General features: G+C 39.5%; 1 protein-coding gene across 1 annotated transcript in view; it reads right to left on the bottom strand.

Annotated features, from left to right (window-relative positions):
• Positions 1–17,211, bottom strand: part of TENM3 (teneurin transmembrane protein 3) — a 99,362-nt gene that overhangs the window by 33,848 nt on the left and 48,303 nt on the right. The window contains exons 13-19 of the mRNA XM_010284493.1: positions 13,266–13,533; positions 12,546–12,689; positions 9,176–9,425; positions 8,729–8,749; positions 3,271–3,503; positions 2,559–2,713; positions 825–1,699 (exon numbers count right to left, since the gene is read on the bottom strand). Coding sequence (XP_010282795.1) covers positions 825–1,699; positions 2,559–2,713; positions 3,271–3,503; positions 8,729–8,749; positions 9,176–9,425; positions 12,546–12,689; positions 13,266–13,533 — 1,946 coding nt within the window. The remainder of the gene's footprint in view (positions 1–824; positions 1,700–2,558; positions 2,714–3,270; positions 3,504–8,728; positions 8,750–9,175; positions 9,426–12,545; positions 12,690–13,265; positions 13,534–17,211) is intronic.

The raw sequence follows: 17,211 nt of genomic DNA, 5'->3' as shown, positions 1-17,211 counted from the left end.
TTCCTTAGTCAATATAACTGAGGTTTCTGTAAAATGTTTTGTTAATCTAGTGGTTATGAACAGGCATTGATGACTTAATGACTGTAACACAGGGTAAAGCAATTCACTGAAACGATTTTCGCTGAGGTTGGTAAAATTACAAGTCCTGCTGTTCCATTAATACCTCTCGCTGTCGTGCTCGCCCCTGTACCCCTGTTGCTGGTGGTCTCTGTGTTTTCAGTTTATTCCTACAGGAATGACACTTCCCCCCAAGGCCCACGTTTCTCTCCTCAGCTTCCTCTGCCCGGGTCTACCTGTCTGAAAGCCTGCCGTGCCATCCAGGAGATCCCTCCTGCTTATTCACCACTCAGTAAAACACAACTTTTTAAAACTTAAAAAAAATACCCACCCATGAAGACATGCTTTTACTTAGGAAAAAAGAAAGAAAAACATATTGAGCAGTGAAGACAAATTTCTTGTCAGTATTTACTGCAGAACAATGTCAATCTAATGACCAAATGGGATGAATAAATCTAGTTTTTGATGCAAATCTACAAAATCATGGTTGTCTGAGTTACAGCTTTCTTGACAAGAGTGAAATGTTGTCTCAGTATTATTTCAATATATAAAACTGAAATTCAAAATGATGAATTTAAAATCATTCAGACCCAATGTTTAGAAGTCAGACCAAGGAAGACAGCATGGGAAACAAAAAGTATCTTTCTGTGCTTTCTGTTATCAAGGGTCATCTTTACAGTTACTTCATCAGTCTCCCGAAATATTTCAAATGATACTGTAAAACTCAATAAAACTATAAGGCACCTGACTTGACTTTATGTACTTACTCAAAAAAAGTGGTCCACCCGGTTTCATCGCTTTTAGTTGCCAGAAGTCCACTGTTGCCATGGTAGGTAAATAAGACAAGCTCCTGCCCTTGTGCAGTCATGCTTTTCAAACATCCGTTAGTGCCTATCGTCAACCAGATGACTTGGTTATCAGGAGAGACCACTCTTACCGGCATCCGGTTGGGATCCCGTCTGATACGAAGAGTATTCCCATTGCTGTCCGTGATGGCAGTAATATCATTATCGTTACTGTAGCTAAAATTGTACAGATAGTCTCCAGTGACTAAACTCACAGTGTACTGGTGAGTACCATTGACGTCAAAGATATAAAGCTCTTGGTCAGTTGGAGAAGCAACTTCATAAAAGTTCACTGAATTCAGTAAGGGTTTGTTCTTTGACACAGCCCGTATCCTGATATTTCCCAGATCAGCAATATACAGTGTGCCATCCGGAGACACAGCTAAGGAGGAAGGGGCATTAAGTTTGGCATCTTTAGCATAGCCATCTCCATTCTGGTAACAGTCACAGTTGACATCATTTTTGCAATCGCACTCCGAGGGTATTCCAGCAACTAATGAGATCTCTCCATCAGTTGTGACCTGTCTTATCCTATTAATCTTTTTTTCATCCGTTTCTGTAATGTAAAGTACGCCACTGTAGGACACGGCAATGGCAGTTGCTGACTCCAGCGTGGTCTGTACAGCGTGCTTTCCCACCGTGTACTCCACACCAGGAACCTGGCAATGCATTGGCCTCCCCGCAGCAATGCGAACTTGACGGTTTTCAGTGATCTGCAAAACGACGTTGTTATCCAAAACATAAATGGAGTTATCCATTGGGTTGATAGCTAAATCCGTAGGCCATTCCAGACGAACCTTAACAAAAAGAAGCGTGCTGTTAAACAGCTAACCAGTGCAGATTAAAGGAATTAATTCACCTTCAGTTTTAGACACTGCTATTAAGGGTATTTTTCATCCGCTGTAACCAATCACGACAGAAAGACTTCCATGAAAATATATGCGGCAAACTAAAGCTTTTCAGGGAGGCAAGGGCAACAATGTTCAGACATCTGTTTCGTTGAAAAAATCCAGTTGCATTGGAACTATAATGCAGGTTGAATTTCCCCTCCAATAAATGCTACTTTTCTGTATCACAAATGCATAAATAGAAATAGAGACAGGTATCAAAGTCTGAATACGTACTTTAAGGACAGTACTCATCTTTTATTCTTGTAATAGCTAAAATAACTCACTACCTTCCAGATTATGAAACACTGTACTGTACTCCATTTTTAAACATACCACTAGTGATGTGCCTTCTTACCTACACAAGCTTCTTCAGACAAATAGAAAAATATGTTCTTTTCTTATATATCCTCTCATTCACTCTAGCAAGCTAAGGATGTTAGTGATTCAGAAAACATCGACATGCCAAGATAGTTCCAACATATCTGCCATTCTCCTAGTATTTACTACCAGACTTACTGTTTCCTGCCGATAGTTTTGCTGTTCTAAACCGAACTGAACTTTATGAGCAGAAAAATTGAATACAGCAGCATTTACAGCTAAGAGCATACACTGACTCATGCCTTTGGAATAGGTTTCTTTCTCCCCAACTTCTGCTCTTAAATACCCACTACGCACTCCACCCAGTTTTATTTTAAGGGGCAAGAAGCTGCATTCGCATTTCTAGCCCCAGCTCAGCCCTCCAAATCAAAAAGCACCTAAAAAGTACCTGGCTGATGTGCATGCTGGTGTCACAGGTTAGCGGTCGTGCTGAGGTCAGGTCATTGGAGCCCAGCAAAGTGGATATTATTCCGTTCTGATCCACTTTTCTGATCATGGTCCCATCAACAAAGTAGATTAACCCGTTCTTGTCGATTGCTATTCCTTTAGTGAAGAAATAGAAATTAGTTTCTTGTACTAGCAGTGAATATATTATCCACACCTAAGGGCCTAAGTGGTATGCATCTAGTGGAAATTAAGGGTAGAATACATGATCTTAGGCAGCAGGTATTAAAACAGCTTGTAAACACATTTTGCAAAATAAACCAATGCTCAGTATGAAATCTGCTCCTGGTGATCGCATCTGCTGTTCATTGGAGAGTATGCTGGGAAGGGCCTAGCTCTTAAATTAACCTGAAAAATGGGGTAAGCGGGAAGAAAAGCAACACTGATTTTAGATCTTCAAATCTTCATTGTTGTCTGCCAAACACGTAAACTAAACGAGCATTTAAAAATCCTCAATAACCATGAAAGCCAAGTATTTCCTAAAAAATTAGCCCAGGTACCCTGCAGCGCTCTTCCTCAACGGTCTTCCCAGTTGAAAAAAATTACACAAACCCACATTTTTGAGCCAACTACTGGGATCGGTAATTAAACACTATCGCCCCCAGCTCTGAACTTTCGTATTATTTTGAAAGTTACGGAGGGATAACTCTTTTTACCTTTAGGACTCATGAGAGTTGCCTCCACCGCCTTGCCTCCATCACCACACCTTGCCTCATCAAATGGTAGGCACTGCTCCCCCGTTCCTCCTATTACCTCAGCATTTTTGGTCAGGTCTTTCACACCCGTGAGCGACTTGGGCCGATAAATCCTGCGCGTGTTTGTGTCGGAAACATACAGATCTCCTGTCACGGGGTCAGTTGCGAGGTAGTATCTGTGAGCTGGGTTGTTGCTGTAAAATGGAATTATACATTGCATATGCTGTAATTAAGTGCACCTAACATTGGATGAAGGCGAAAATGTTTCAGTACGTATACAGTGTGCGGTAATACATAAATAGTTAAAACCAACAGTGATGCTCTAGGCATAGGCAGCATAGGTCTTGGCCCCAAAATCTTTCTTCGTTCTTGCTTCTTGCCTGTGTCACACCCAGGCAGTCCAACCTGGACTACTCAGCCTTCCGGGACAGAAGATCCCTTTTGTCCATGATGCTGAGAGGCCCGTCCCGTGCTCTGTAATTAGAGACAGCTTTTGTCTCTGTAATAGGCCAAATCAAAATAGAGAAGTCTAAAAACTCCCAGGCTTTCTGGGAACCTTGATCCAGGTCCAAACTTTGCAGCAGGACCCCAGCCCTCGCTTACGCTTTGTTGCTGTTATCATCCTATCTGTTTTATTATAATTTATATATACGGCTGCCGGGGTGCATGCTTTATATAATTCATAAACAGATAAGGCAGAGTTCATTTTATTAGTTCACAGGCAAGAGATAAGACACCCTTCAGAAGTATTTGTTTAATCCACAGCTTTCAAAGACGTGATACGCATGATTTAACACATTAGGAAATGCCACCTCTTCCACCAGAGCACTGAGCGGAGCTTTTCCATTCTTCTTAACTCAGAGTCATATTTCAAATAACAGTACACGTTGGCACAAACCCGCTAACTATGCCAACACAGTCTTTATTAGAGTGAAAATATATATTGCTAACCATTTTCCCAGAAACATAAATTTTGCCTCTCCGCTGGTGCCACATAATTGAGAATTACTGTCTTTTCTCCCCTGCTGATGAAAAAACCAGCCCCGGAGAGTACCTTTTGGGTTGATATATTACGATGTAGAAACTTAACCCACTGCAGTTGGGATTCCTGACCTAATTTATGGCACTAAGAGCTGAAATAAGGTCATGTAAATACGGGAGGTAATTTCAGATGCTCTCCTAATGGACTGGAGCAGAGTGTCAGAACCGTCAGTCCCACGTCTGACGTCTGCAAAAGCGCCGTTTGAGCAGATCTGCCAGCCTTGCTGACAGCCAAACACCTGCCTGCAGAATGCCGTACTTCACGTTTTGTAAATACATAACTGCTAATGTAACGCATTTTTATGTACTGCCACTTGGGAAAAGCAACAAGAGACCAACAGGAACAACCTGTGACCAAATTATGTATTTTAGCAGGGACAGATTTTTATAGCTATCCAATTACACAGAATAGATGTGTTGCATAAATAGGATTTTCTTTGGTTTTAAGACTTTTAACATGTTGGTTCAGAACGAAGAAACCAAGTGAAGCAGACTAATGAAATCAAATCCCCAGTGATTAGCACCTCTTAAAAAGCTCTGCTACAGAGCCGAGTGTTGTACAGCATGTCTGAAAACAATTAAACTGTAGGCTTACTTTAAATTTCTGTCTGCTAGAAATCTATCACTGCCAATGTGACAAATAGTTGAAGGGTATTTTCAAAAGCTTAATTTACGCAGGGATCATCTGTATGATCGCTATGTAGCGTACAAATTATTTATACCTCCATAGACTGCAAATTAAATTATACGCTTTTGCATGATTACTTTGGTCTTTAAGAAACTTTGCAGACACTTCAAATATAAACAAATTGCAAAATGTGAAATGTGCAATTAAATTTTATTTCATTGTAATTTAAAATAAAGTCTTGTCTTATACTACTAAAATCTAAATTAAAGCACTGCAACTCATCTAACATTGCCTCAATCATATTTTTCAATTGTTGGAATAAAGAGTCATTAAATCAGTAACTAAATAATTCATGCCTAAAACAATTATTTCTTTCTCAAAAGAATGTTTAAAGCTCTTTTCTTCATAAATATGAAAACATGTCTCTGTTTTAATTAATTCCAATAAAAATAACAAAGCTTTTTTTTATTTGGCCTGAGTTCTCACAGTGAGTAGTGTATCCTCATCAAAACAAAAAAAATTCAGCTGATAATTTAAGGATATTTTCTCAAAAATCCCCAAAGTTTAGGATAGTATTACTGAATCAATATAAACTCCCCAGTTTGTCATACACAGAGTCTAATGGCTCCCTCCTGAGCTAATGCAACAGCTTTAACTTCAGGTTAAAAAGCTGAGGTAGCTTTAGTGGACAGAAAAAACCCCATTAATTCACGGGAGCAAGGCACAATTTGAGGAACTGAATAACTGTCCAGTGAAACCCACATTTGTTCTCCAGCCAGAAAACATCTGTGCGCACTGCGCAGATCTCAAAAATAGTACAGGGATAAGCAGCCAGCAGCTGGAAAGCTGCACAGAGTTTTTTCTATTTCACTGTAGCTTGAAATAATATTAAGCTTCTGCCTTCTACCAATAACAACAAACGCAAAGAAGTAAAATCCACGGTCAGTGACTTCTTGACTCATTCACTATCGCCTAATCGCCGTCAGGAGCTCTGGAAAACAGGCAGTTACATACCAGTGTGGGCTCCTATAAGGAGAAATTGCTACAAATTAGCTTGTTCTGTCTCTGCCAAGTAACAGTAACAAGTGCTTCAGATGTGAAGTGCACACACACGTGTGCGAATACACACACACAGGGCTGTAATGATCCATTTCCCCTGCATAGTTTTATCTTGCTTACACCAACCTTTTACCTCCTCAGCTGTCAGACGACCTGTATTAATCTCCACGCACGAATTTTAAAAAAATACTCTTCCCTGCTTCAGTCCTCCTTTCTCTCCCATTCACTCTGTTCCTCCTAAACCATATACCCTCGAAGCTCTTTTTATGTTTTGCTAAACTTTCTTCTCTCTCTCCAGACTTGGGGTACCGCCACAGCCTACAAATGCCCTCCCTGTCTTCAAAGCCCTTCTGAAAATGACTTCCTCCATGAATGCCTATCAGCATTAATCACCCACAGGCAGCAGTGTGTATAAAGACATCAGTTCAGCTTTGAGATTGAAAAACTGCCGGGTCACTAGTACATGAGAGGATAAATTTGATCCGCATTGTCTCTCTAACTTGGAGTCCAGGCTCCTTGAGGTGGGAGGCACATCGCTCTGCGCTGAAGCTCTGTGTTTAGGGGCGAGGAAAGTTCAATGCTTGAACAGATTAACAGATCTGAACTAGCATTTAGCCTTGTTCATTAGTTTCACTTGCTGAATGCATATTTTAGTGCATTGTGTTCGTTTTGATACCTAGTAATTATATACTCCAAAGTGGGCTGCTGAGGGCTGTTTTCGAAACCGCAATTTAAATAGAAATCTCCTCAGCGTTTCACAGGGCTCTGCACTTCACACAGGCAAAAGCAGCTACTTGGTCTCATGGTGCGTCCTTAAGCTGGGGAACACACAGCCACAGGATTTGGTGGATCCTAAAAGTTTACCCGCGTTGAATAAAAATCAGCTAAATTAATAGAATAAAAAGCCGTCAGGGGAAATTAAGCATAAAGATGCCACTCTTGGCTTAGGAAGCCCCTGAGCAGCAAAGCCCCGAAGGCTAAGAGTGGACCCTGGGAAAATGTTGTATGGTGGGAGAGAAAACTCAAGCTCGTAGGAGACCGTGTTGGGCTGCCCAGTGGGCTCCACACCTCCTGCCCACGGGCTCCACAACCGCTCCTGCAGAGCCAGTTCTCCACCGTCCTCCGCGCCTCCTTCTGCCTCGGGAGGGACCCCACTTCGCAGCCGATCTACGAGCCCATGAAAATGCTGTTACACTAATTTGTGCAATACAATTGCAATTTCGCTACCCGGAGCTTCTGCATGCATAGGCACGAATAAAGAAGAAAAGCTTCACTGTTCTCCCTCACCAACTTCCCTTACATGCAGGGATCTAGTTTCTGAAACGTCGCAGTTGAACCTGCGACCACCGTTCTGCCAGAGGCAGGAGACGGCATCACTGCTAAATCACAGCAAAACAAACCTCGCTACGTGTCCGTTCCTTAACCACGCTTGTCCATTCCAAATTCCCATTTTGCGTATTATTCCGTATTCCATACATTTGCCAGGACAATGTCTTTATCCAGCTGCAATCACAACTTTGTGATACCACAAGGGATATAATTCTTTTAAAAGTAGTTGAACAAATGCAAATTAAACTTAATAGTGGAAAACCTGAAACCACCGAACAGAAGAGACTGCCTCTGAGTCACACCTGCAAAATAACGTAAAACCAGCCAGACTGTGCATCGACTCCCAATTCTGATCATTAGTGACGATGCAAACACCTTATTTAGTCATGGAATTTTTTGCCTAGCATGTTTGAAACATACGTTTTTAAACATAAAACCCTTCCTCATACAGAAGTATGTCCAGAGCAAAGTGAATTTAAAAAAGGAGAACTGAGATACGAATCTCTGGGATTTATTTAAAAACAAGGACGGAAAACGATTGGCAGCAAAAAAGGAGAGGAAGGGACCAGCAGGGCTGCTAAGCCCTGTACCTAGCAGTTCCACCACAAGGTCTTGCAGCCTTTAATGTATCCATCAAGATTTTAGCATAACTCTGTTTTTGTCTCCTAATCAGCACCGGCTGCTGTGGCACAGCAATTCTAAGCATCCACCTTCCTCTCTTCTGTTCTTGCCACTATGGTAGTGATGCCAGGATGGATGAATGCTGTACCACAATCCTTCTGATTACTATTGCTTTTATGATCAGCCTTATGAATCTTGGTGTTCTTTAAAATCTTAACTCTTTGAGTTGTGTTATTATGGGACAATTTCAACTTTTATTATTAAGAGAAGTTCACCTTTAAAAAACCACATCTGTTAAATGTGAGCCTGAAAAGACTCAAGATCAAGAAGCTAATGAAATGAACTCATTTGATACTTTTATAATTTTATTACTTATATACCATTTTCATCATATTTGGGGTATCTGATTAATGACTGAGTTTTGATAGGATCAGCAAAAGTGCTGCCAGCAAGGAATAGGAGCGAGCAGAGACGAGGGGACAGCAAAGGAGGGCATACACAAGCATAAAAAGCAGCCTGACTGCGGACAGAGAGTGATGAGAGAAGACGAACTCGTATCCGAAAGGACGATACAGTCTGACAGCTGACATAACTGAAACATATGAACTCATTATTTTTGAAAAATACTCCTCTTCTCTAATAATACATCTCAGAAATGACTCCTCCATTATAAGCATTCATTTGTTCAAAAAGAAAAAAGAATAGTTAGAAAAATATAAATCTTCTTTAAGGAATGCTTACCTATGTCTAAAATCTTTATTTCTTGGTGGGAGCAGAACAGAAAAAAGAACAGAAAAACATTATTAGAAAAACATACAGAAAGGATGTTAAAACATGAAAAGAAGGCGACATTTACATGCAGCATTAGTGAAGCGGTGAATGTCCGTCTTTTGTCCACTCATGTCGACTACGCAGGTTAACTCTTAAAATCCACAGAAAAAGTACTTCGGGTAGATTGAATTCTCACGGTTTTCATAAGCATAGTTAAAGTATTTTGCCAGGGTAAAATTTTTTCACTTTAGTTTTGAGTACTTTTTTCAAATGTATTAAAACCTTTTGACTCAACTTTTTTTTTCCCCAAAACATTTGGAAACTCTAACTTACACCATGTCAGAAATCTATTCCATGCTTTAGTTTGCAACAGGAATTCACAACTCCAAAAGTCCGAGATGAGAAGAAAAAACATACCTTAGCTCCAGAACACTAGTTACATTTCCAGATGGGAATATCCGCCGAACATAGTTGAAATCCCCCACGTAAAGACTGCCATCTATCCCGCAAGCCAAGGCCACCGGAGCCAAGAGTTTATTACCATCAGCTTGACCATTACAACTCGGACAGGAGATGCTACGTCGTCTTCCGTTGCCCATAATGCTACTAACAACTGGGGGTTGCTGAGATATAAATTGATTTTCACCATTTCCTTTGTAGAGGATTCCTGGCAGATAATATAAAAACCACAAAAGAAAAATAGTTTATAAAAGCTGTGAATGTATGTACATAAATTGATGCATAAGTTTTCTAAATATTCTTTTAGTTGATTTAGTTGATTAAATACAATTTAATGGACTTCTAATTATTTCACCACCATCTTTTTCTCATTACAAGAAACAGAACTTTACTAAAACATCTATAGTTATATTTGAGTCACAGACATACTAAAATACACACAAAGCATTAAATAATCTTGTCCACAAAATGTAGTAGAAACACTAAATATACTAGCATTTAAAACCCAAACAAGTCTTCAGTTCTTATTTTTAAATGTTAATAATTCTAATAGTTATAATTCAAAATAAAACCTGTCATGTTGAAGGAAATGCAAGGTGTACTGGATGAAATCAAGGTCTTGTGTTCCTAAATCCTTACAGTTTTGAAATTCCCTAGGAATTACTGCAATTCTAACTGTGCATATATTGTAAAAACAAAAAAAATTATATTTGCAAACTGTATTCCTGAAGTCCTACTGTAACTAATTATGAATATGATGTCAAATGTAATCTGAAGTGTATTACTGTTGCAAATTGTAAATAATAATTAAAGAGCTACTTCAAAAACTTGGAGATGGCCCCAATTTTACATTATAAAAGACTCTTTACTCAGCTCACAATAAAAATGTACCTCTGGCAACAAAGTCTGCCTCAATACCATGTCTGCAGTTATAGGCAGTTATTAAAAATGTCAAAACAACAAAAAAAAATGTGGTGCCAGGCCAACCTGCCTTTTAAACCTAATTCTGCTTTGAGGCATGAAAGGAACAATAATTTCGTGAAGACAAAGCAATGTGCCAAGCAGTATTTTTCTTCCTTATAGCCTCCATAGGAAATCTGAGAAGAAAAATGCATGCTTTATGTTAAATCTTCAATCATAGGGGGAAAAAAGTGTGAATGTACAGTGTGTTAAAGTGTTGCCAGGACCCGTATTATTCTCTCTCTCAACGAATCCACCGAGGTGTACTCTACAAATGGTCCATTATTACGGTTTTACTCCTGTGTCTTTCTGTGGTATAATCCATGTAAACCACATATCACTTTGTACTTTAGAGTGATATATGTTTTATTGATTGTGTGCCCGGAGTTTCAGAGGCAGTTTGGGGCTGAGGGATACATTTCCGTTTTGAGATGCTTAGAAGAAACTTCAGATGTATTCCTCTTTCTCTCGCCACCCCCAAGATGCACTCTTTATACTGAAGGGTGTGAGAAAAAGGACTTTTGTTTTCCTCTTTAAATGTTTCAGGTGTCTTCAGTACTTTTTAATGTTATAAAATTTAGGAGATTATAAATGTAAAATCAATATAAATGATAAAATCGGGAAGAATAAAAATGGTTTATGGAAACCTAACGGCAAGTAATCTAAATAAGCAGTCTAAATCAAAAGAGGGAGAACTTATTTTTCATGAATAGTTAAAGCCAGAATGCATTAACAGTATATGAAATCCCCCCTCCTATGATTACATCATTTATGACAATCATGGCACCATAATTTTGCCTGAAATAGCTGAGTTCTATAATTTTCATCAGAAGAATTCTACAAGTCAGCACAGTGCACTACTACACCTGATTTATTCTGTCATTACCTTGAAAAATTGGTCCTTCACATTTCTCCTCTATTATCACAGACTAAAGGATGTACATTAGACTATTTACTGCAGCAGTTCGGGACGTCCGTACAAACACTGTCTGCACTCTCCCCTGAATAAATTTATCCAGCTCATCCACCTTGTCATTACAAGTCTCCACTTCGTTTATGCAATTAGACACACGTCACTTTGAAAAGTCATTACTTGTCAAATGTACTCTTGAAGATAATTTAAAGCCACCATCAATTTACCTTGTGAACAGAATCAATCTTTTACATATATTTATAATTATAGCTCTTTACATTTTTGGATGGATTACCTTACAATAATTTGCACTGGGTTTTTTTGACGTTTTAGATGAGGTGCAGTGACACCTTTTCCTTTGATTTGGTTACCTTGTTTATCTACCAGTCAGAAGCAATGCTTTAGATGGCGACTAGCACATCACACAAAATAAGCTCACGTACTAGTGGGAGACCTCCAAGGGACACCCAGGTACTGCAGAAGTGTTGTTCTTCCCTCTGAATTACTTTTGGGGTCCCCTTTTGCATACAAATCCAGTGCAATCAAATCCCACTTTGAGCCATGCGACTCATCTTATTCCACCTTTCTTACACAATTCCAGCCAAATTTTTCCAAATTTCCTCCTGTCCAATGCTGAGCTGGGGTTTCCTTAGCATGGCACCCTCCAGACAGTTGCTGAGTAGCACGCTGGACAAATTTACTGTGGTGCCACGGCACAGCTCTTCTAAATGTGTATTGCTCCTCATCTTTCCACTGAAATGAAGGAAGACTCGCTCACGAGCAACTGGACGCTGTCCTGAAACAACGGGCACAGGTGCCCTCGCTGACTGATGGCATCATCCGTCCCCTGCTGTGTGCTGAGCCGACCACAGCATCCCGGGGAGGATTCACCTCGGGGAGAGTTTAAACGGGAGAAGAGTGTAAATGAGTGCTCATCCCCCAGAAGGGACGGTACCCACGTGCCCACGAGTGGCTGTGCTGCGGCTGGGGATATTACGACATGAAGAGGAACACCTCCTGTATAAATGAGGCATTTAATACCGGGAGTGAAGAGCCCTCAGTTTGGCAGGGATGTCTCTTACTGCTGCTTCGTTTTTGCTCATTGTGAAAACTGTAAGTGAAAACCTTGTTCAAGATACTGTTAACATACAAAGAGTTAATCCCAGTAACAATGCTGACATGTACGATTGCTTTAGAAACATTTTTGGGTTGGGTTTTTTTTTGGTAAGCATATCTAACACAGGCTGGCATTGTTAGATGAAATTACTAATGCATATATATTTATAGGATGAAGAAACATGACATACACTGTAAAGCTCAAAGCATTAACCATATGCAAAACATTCCATAATTTCCCTTTTTAAAATAACAAAGCAAACATTTGAAAAGTTAGAGATGCCTAAGGTGCAGGGCAGGTGAGTATTAAAATTAGCAAGAAGAAAATCAACTCCTCACCGTTCTGAACATCCAGTACATGATGTTTATCCAATGTCCAGCCACCCATGTTGGAGGCATCCAGTTCGTAACCCTGCAAAATGGCAGTCCGCTTTTCCCAGAGAGTTAGATCCAAGCAAGACTCATATTCATAACCTACAGACACTGAAATAACAGTAAATTTCCTCATTAAGTATAGGATCTTGTTCAGAAGAAGAGTTTAAAGACTGTGATTTCCTTAAACTACACACATTCTTCTGCTCTCCCAGGCTACCTGAAAATCCCTATGGCTTCCTTAGATGTACTGAAAATACTAAACAGAATTCCAAAATCCTTTAAGAAGCAATCTTGGCTTATTAAAATAATTTTAGTTATTAAAAGTAAGTGGATTAGGACAGGTACAGAGGAAAGCCATTTTGTGAAGTACGTCAGAATGCTATTGTGCTCCAAAGTACAAGGAGCATGCAGACTAGACACCACACTGTATTATTAGGCTGAGGGCTGCTCCTGGGGAAGAACGAGAAGTGAAAAATGACTGTGGCCTCTTTTTCCTTTTGAAGGAAATTTTTTCTTAGAATTCACAGTTTACATTAGTATTTTCTAACATATTTTAATATCCATTGCTATTTCTCATCTTACTCTGCTAAGCGTCTTCTACTTAATGGATACAAGTATTTGAGATGTGCTTCCCTATTTTCAAGACAACAGTAAAACGCAAAAAAAACTCCTTAACACACATACCAACAGCTTCAGATAATCCATAGACTCTCTGGTTGTATGCATCGGTTTTATCCCATATGAAAGTGTAAGCCAGATTTGGGGATGCAGGGAACCATTTTTGGAAAAGTCTTCCCACCACTGCCACCATAAGATGAACCTTCATTAAATTAAATGGTATAACAGATTGGGTCATAGTTATCTTCAGAACAGATTTATATCCTGCAGCCCTGGAGCTCAAGTATGATAACTTCAAATCGGTTCCTGGTATTGTTGTTTCTTCATGAAGCACCTACGCATTGGTAAGAAAAAAACACAGTGTTTGAATGATTTTGAAATTAAACAGAACATAAAAGGAGGCCTGACATGATGCTACATGACAATCCGTTAGCAAGTCATCTAGATCTGGACTTCATTTAATAATGTAAAAATACCTTAAATAAGTAACATTTCACCTTTTTTTTTCTGAAAAGTGAAGTCTAAATTCTTTGTTATACTGAAGCTGCTTAGTTGAGACTTTCTGCTGAAGGATTTCAAGGATGTGTCCTTTATATTTATGGGAGGGAAGGAAGCATGCAGGAGAGAGAAAACATTCCCCAGCTGCTTTTTCCAGAAGAGGCCAAAAAGCATTTTTCATCTAAGTGAAAATAGCCCCTTCTGCTGCCACCCACGTCCCAACTACGGACACGCAGTAAAGGAAGGAGAGCCTCTAAGCACCACAAAGCTTCGGATTTGGGTTGGGATGTCTACTTGCTCCTGCAGGAGCAGGAAGGACTTTTAGGTGGCCTATTATTTGCATTACCTGTGGATTGTAAATACTTCAAACTAGAGCATTCTTCCATTTATTTCGAAGACACATAAGTAGGATGCCTCAGGGAAAGCTTTTCCATATTTCCTGATCAATATTCACTACTCAGACATCAGCTCACCACTTTCTCATTTCAGAAGAGGTGCAATGATTCAATTTCATTTTTAAAAGGTTCCTCTCCGCCTCTACCTTGTCTTTTCCTCTGAGCTGAGGAGCTTTTGTGGGTGATGGATGGATGTGAAAGGTTTCTGCATAACGTGGATGAAGACAGCCTTTACTCTCCTATACCTCAGTCAGGACACAAACACTGAGAGCCAGCACTTCAGGTGAACAGCTACCAAGTATCCCAGCATATGGGGGAAAAAAGGCAAAAAGAACAAAATTATCTAGACACTATTTATAAAGATAGTATTTCTCTGGTAGGAAGAGAGGGCAAAGGATGCTGAAGCACAAGCCCAGAGGCTTGGTGGTGCCAAAGGAGCACTCCTGGGAAGTAAATTTGGAAAGCTTTATTTTACTTTCCTGTCTTCTAGTCTTAAAACCCAAAGACCAAAACTAATTAATATTAGTGGAAAGCAGACTTCTTTCCAGGGAGAGCACTGTCACAAATATTAGGCTTGAGACTTCAGTGGGATTAAAAACTGCCTACTAAATAAGTGCTCAGTTAGCTCTCTGTGCTGGAGAAATCCTTGGACACTGCTTTTAAACAACTGACTGTGTCAAACAGGGTCAAATAATGTGGTTTATGCTCTTGAGGAGGCCAACAGGTGCTACACCATCCTGTATGTCAGCACTTTTGCTGGGATATAAAGAGAGATTTATATGGTATTAATGTGGTATTAATTCTATGGTATTAATTATGGTATTAATGTTGCCATTAATATGGTAACAAAAAATCAGAAATAGTATTTTGACTCATTGTCTGGCACAAGTGGTTATTTACATCTGATATATGTAGGCATGCAAATCTTCTTCTCCAGTAAGACTATAATAGAGCTGCAGGAAGTAAAGGAGGAATGGGAAGATACTAGACAAATTAAACTGAGATTTAAAAATTCTTAATTCTTAATCTTTGAATGTTCCTTTTTTCCCCACCAAGAACCTGCCATTACTGAGCAGAAACGACAAGCCGTACCATCACTTGGAAGGAGGTGAGACTGGCATCATTTCTGTTTGTAAATCTAGTCTGCCCTCCCTCAGTCCAATATACGGACAGTATCTAAGCCAGAGAACAAGCAAATCTCTTCTACACAGGCAAACACTCCTCCCTCCAGAGAAATAAGTGGTTGTGGACATATTCTTTTTCTAAGACGCTGAAGAAAAAACACGAACCACCTAGGAACAAAAGACAAATTCCTCCTCAAGACATCAGCAGGACTCTCATATACCGCACATTAAAACTAGTCTAACAGATGGAGGTCTCTGTAAGCAAGAGGAGAAAAAGAAATAATATGCTCGTAATAGGACACAATTTAATGGACTTCACTGGTCTCCCGTTACAGACATTGCTTCTTTTGCAACTGCAACTGTGGCGGAGCAGCGTTAAACACTTAGGTGGTCTTCCAGCACTCTTGGCTGAGATAACAGGCAATAAAGAGGACACCTTTCAAGTTTCAATTTCCGAGAAATTCCACTGTGTATTTGGATTACTATTGAATTAGAAACTAGGACACTCATGCAGTTCTCAGCGAGGTTTAAAACAAAACCCGAACCCCTATTATTAGTTTCTGCAGAAGCCTCAAGTATCTGCTGGAAATCTGACTTAAAACTTCCTTCTTTCCATAAACTTATGGAAGTAAGTTGCAATGACATATTTTCTTGAGAACTTTAGAAACATAGAGGTGAGGTTATGCATCTCAATCTCTCTTCCACAATCAAGCATTGCAAAGAGAATTAAACAGTTCAACGTTCATCCGAAAAGTTAAATTATCAGGCACAGCAGAGAACATCCTATGGGAGCCATGACAATACATCAACTGTAAAGCAATCAGGAAAGTCACCAAGTCTAAAAGTCCCATCAGGAATCACCAACACAACCAAGCTGTCTGTACTTTACCTTTTCCAGACAGAGTATCAAACTACCTTCAGAAAGGCTGATACCCTAAGGGGACTGAGTTATAGCCCAACTGCCAAATTCTAATGGTTGACATTTTATTCATGGATGATCAGGCTTCTTGGAAGGACATTTAACTGAGAGTAGGGTCACCTCAATTTTCACAAAGACAAAGTTTGTTGTCCTGAGAGTTCAAGCCTGGTGACTTGAGTTACATAAATCGTGCAGGCTCCTCGTCTGTCATGGCCAGCAGGACGAAAGCTGTCCAGGCTCTGGAATGCTTTCCTGCTCTAAAATATAATATGATTCAGGTGACATGCTCTGATGGTATTCCCTGAATAAGGAATTTAATTCAATTAGGGGGAATAATGTCTGCTGTATTGCTGTGATTTTTTTGGCAAAATGAGCAACTTCAATAGAGGATTTGAGAACAAATTTCACAAACGAGTGCAAACTTCAGTCCTAACGTCAGAAGAAGGTTCTTTGCTGACTGCTGCATTAAAATGTAACATCATCTTGGTTTGAGAGAGGTAAAGATGGCATTTTTAGATACAGGTAGATACTGGCAACTACTGCTGTTACACAAAGATTGAGACCAAGGAGTACTGAAATTATAGTTCTGTAAGTAGAAGCTGAAACTGCTCATTTAAACATGGAAAAATCTCTTCCTTTCAAAAAAAGACTTCCGCTACAATCGAGGCTCTTAAATTAACTTATGAAGAAATAATCTTGAGTTAACAATATAAAGCAAGGAGAAATGAAAAGGGGAAAAATACTTGTTTTTTCCACACTTAAAACATTGCTGAGATGCCACAGAGTAGAGGTATAGAGAAAAAGCGATACACGTGTAGAAACCTAAAAATGTGTCCATAAAAGAATAAATCAAGAGGTGTACATAAAGTTTCAAACAGAAAGCGAAAGAGAAGAAAACCAGAAAATGTGCTGGAAAACAAGGGTGCATAAATGGAGATATTTGGCTCTAAGAATAATCTCCATTTTTTTTTCAGTACAAACTTGAAGTTCTGGAGATTTTAGCTAAGTAAAACTAGGGTGCAGCATCCATGTAATACTGGAATATCTAGACATCCTATTATACTGCCCTTTTAAAC

The sequence above is a fragment of the Phaethon lepturus genome, unplaced genomic scaffold, assembly GCF_000687285.1.
Source record: "Phaethon lepturus isolate BGI_N335 unplaced genomic scaffold, ASM68728v1 scaffold11483, whole genome shotgun sequence".
Taxonomy (NCBI): domain Eukaryota; kingdom Metazoa; phylum Chordata; class Aves; order Phaethontiformes; family Phaethontidae; genus Phaethon; species Phaethon lepturus.
This window is presented reverse-complemented; position numbering and strand designations above follow the sequence as displayed.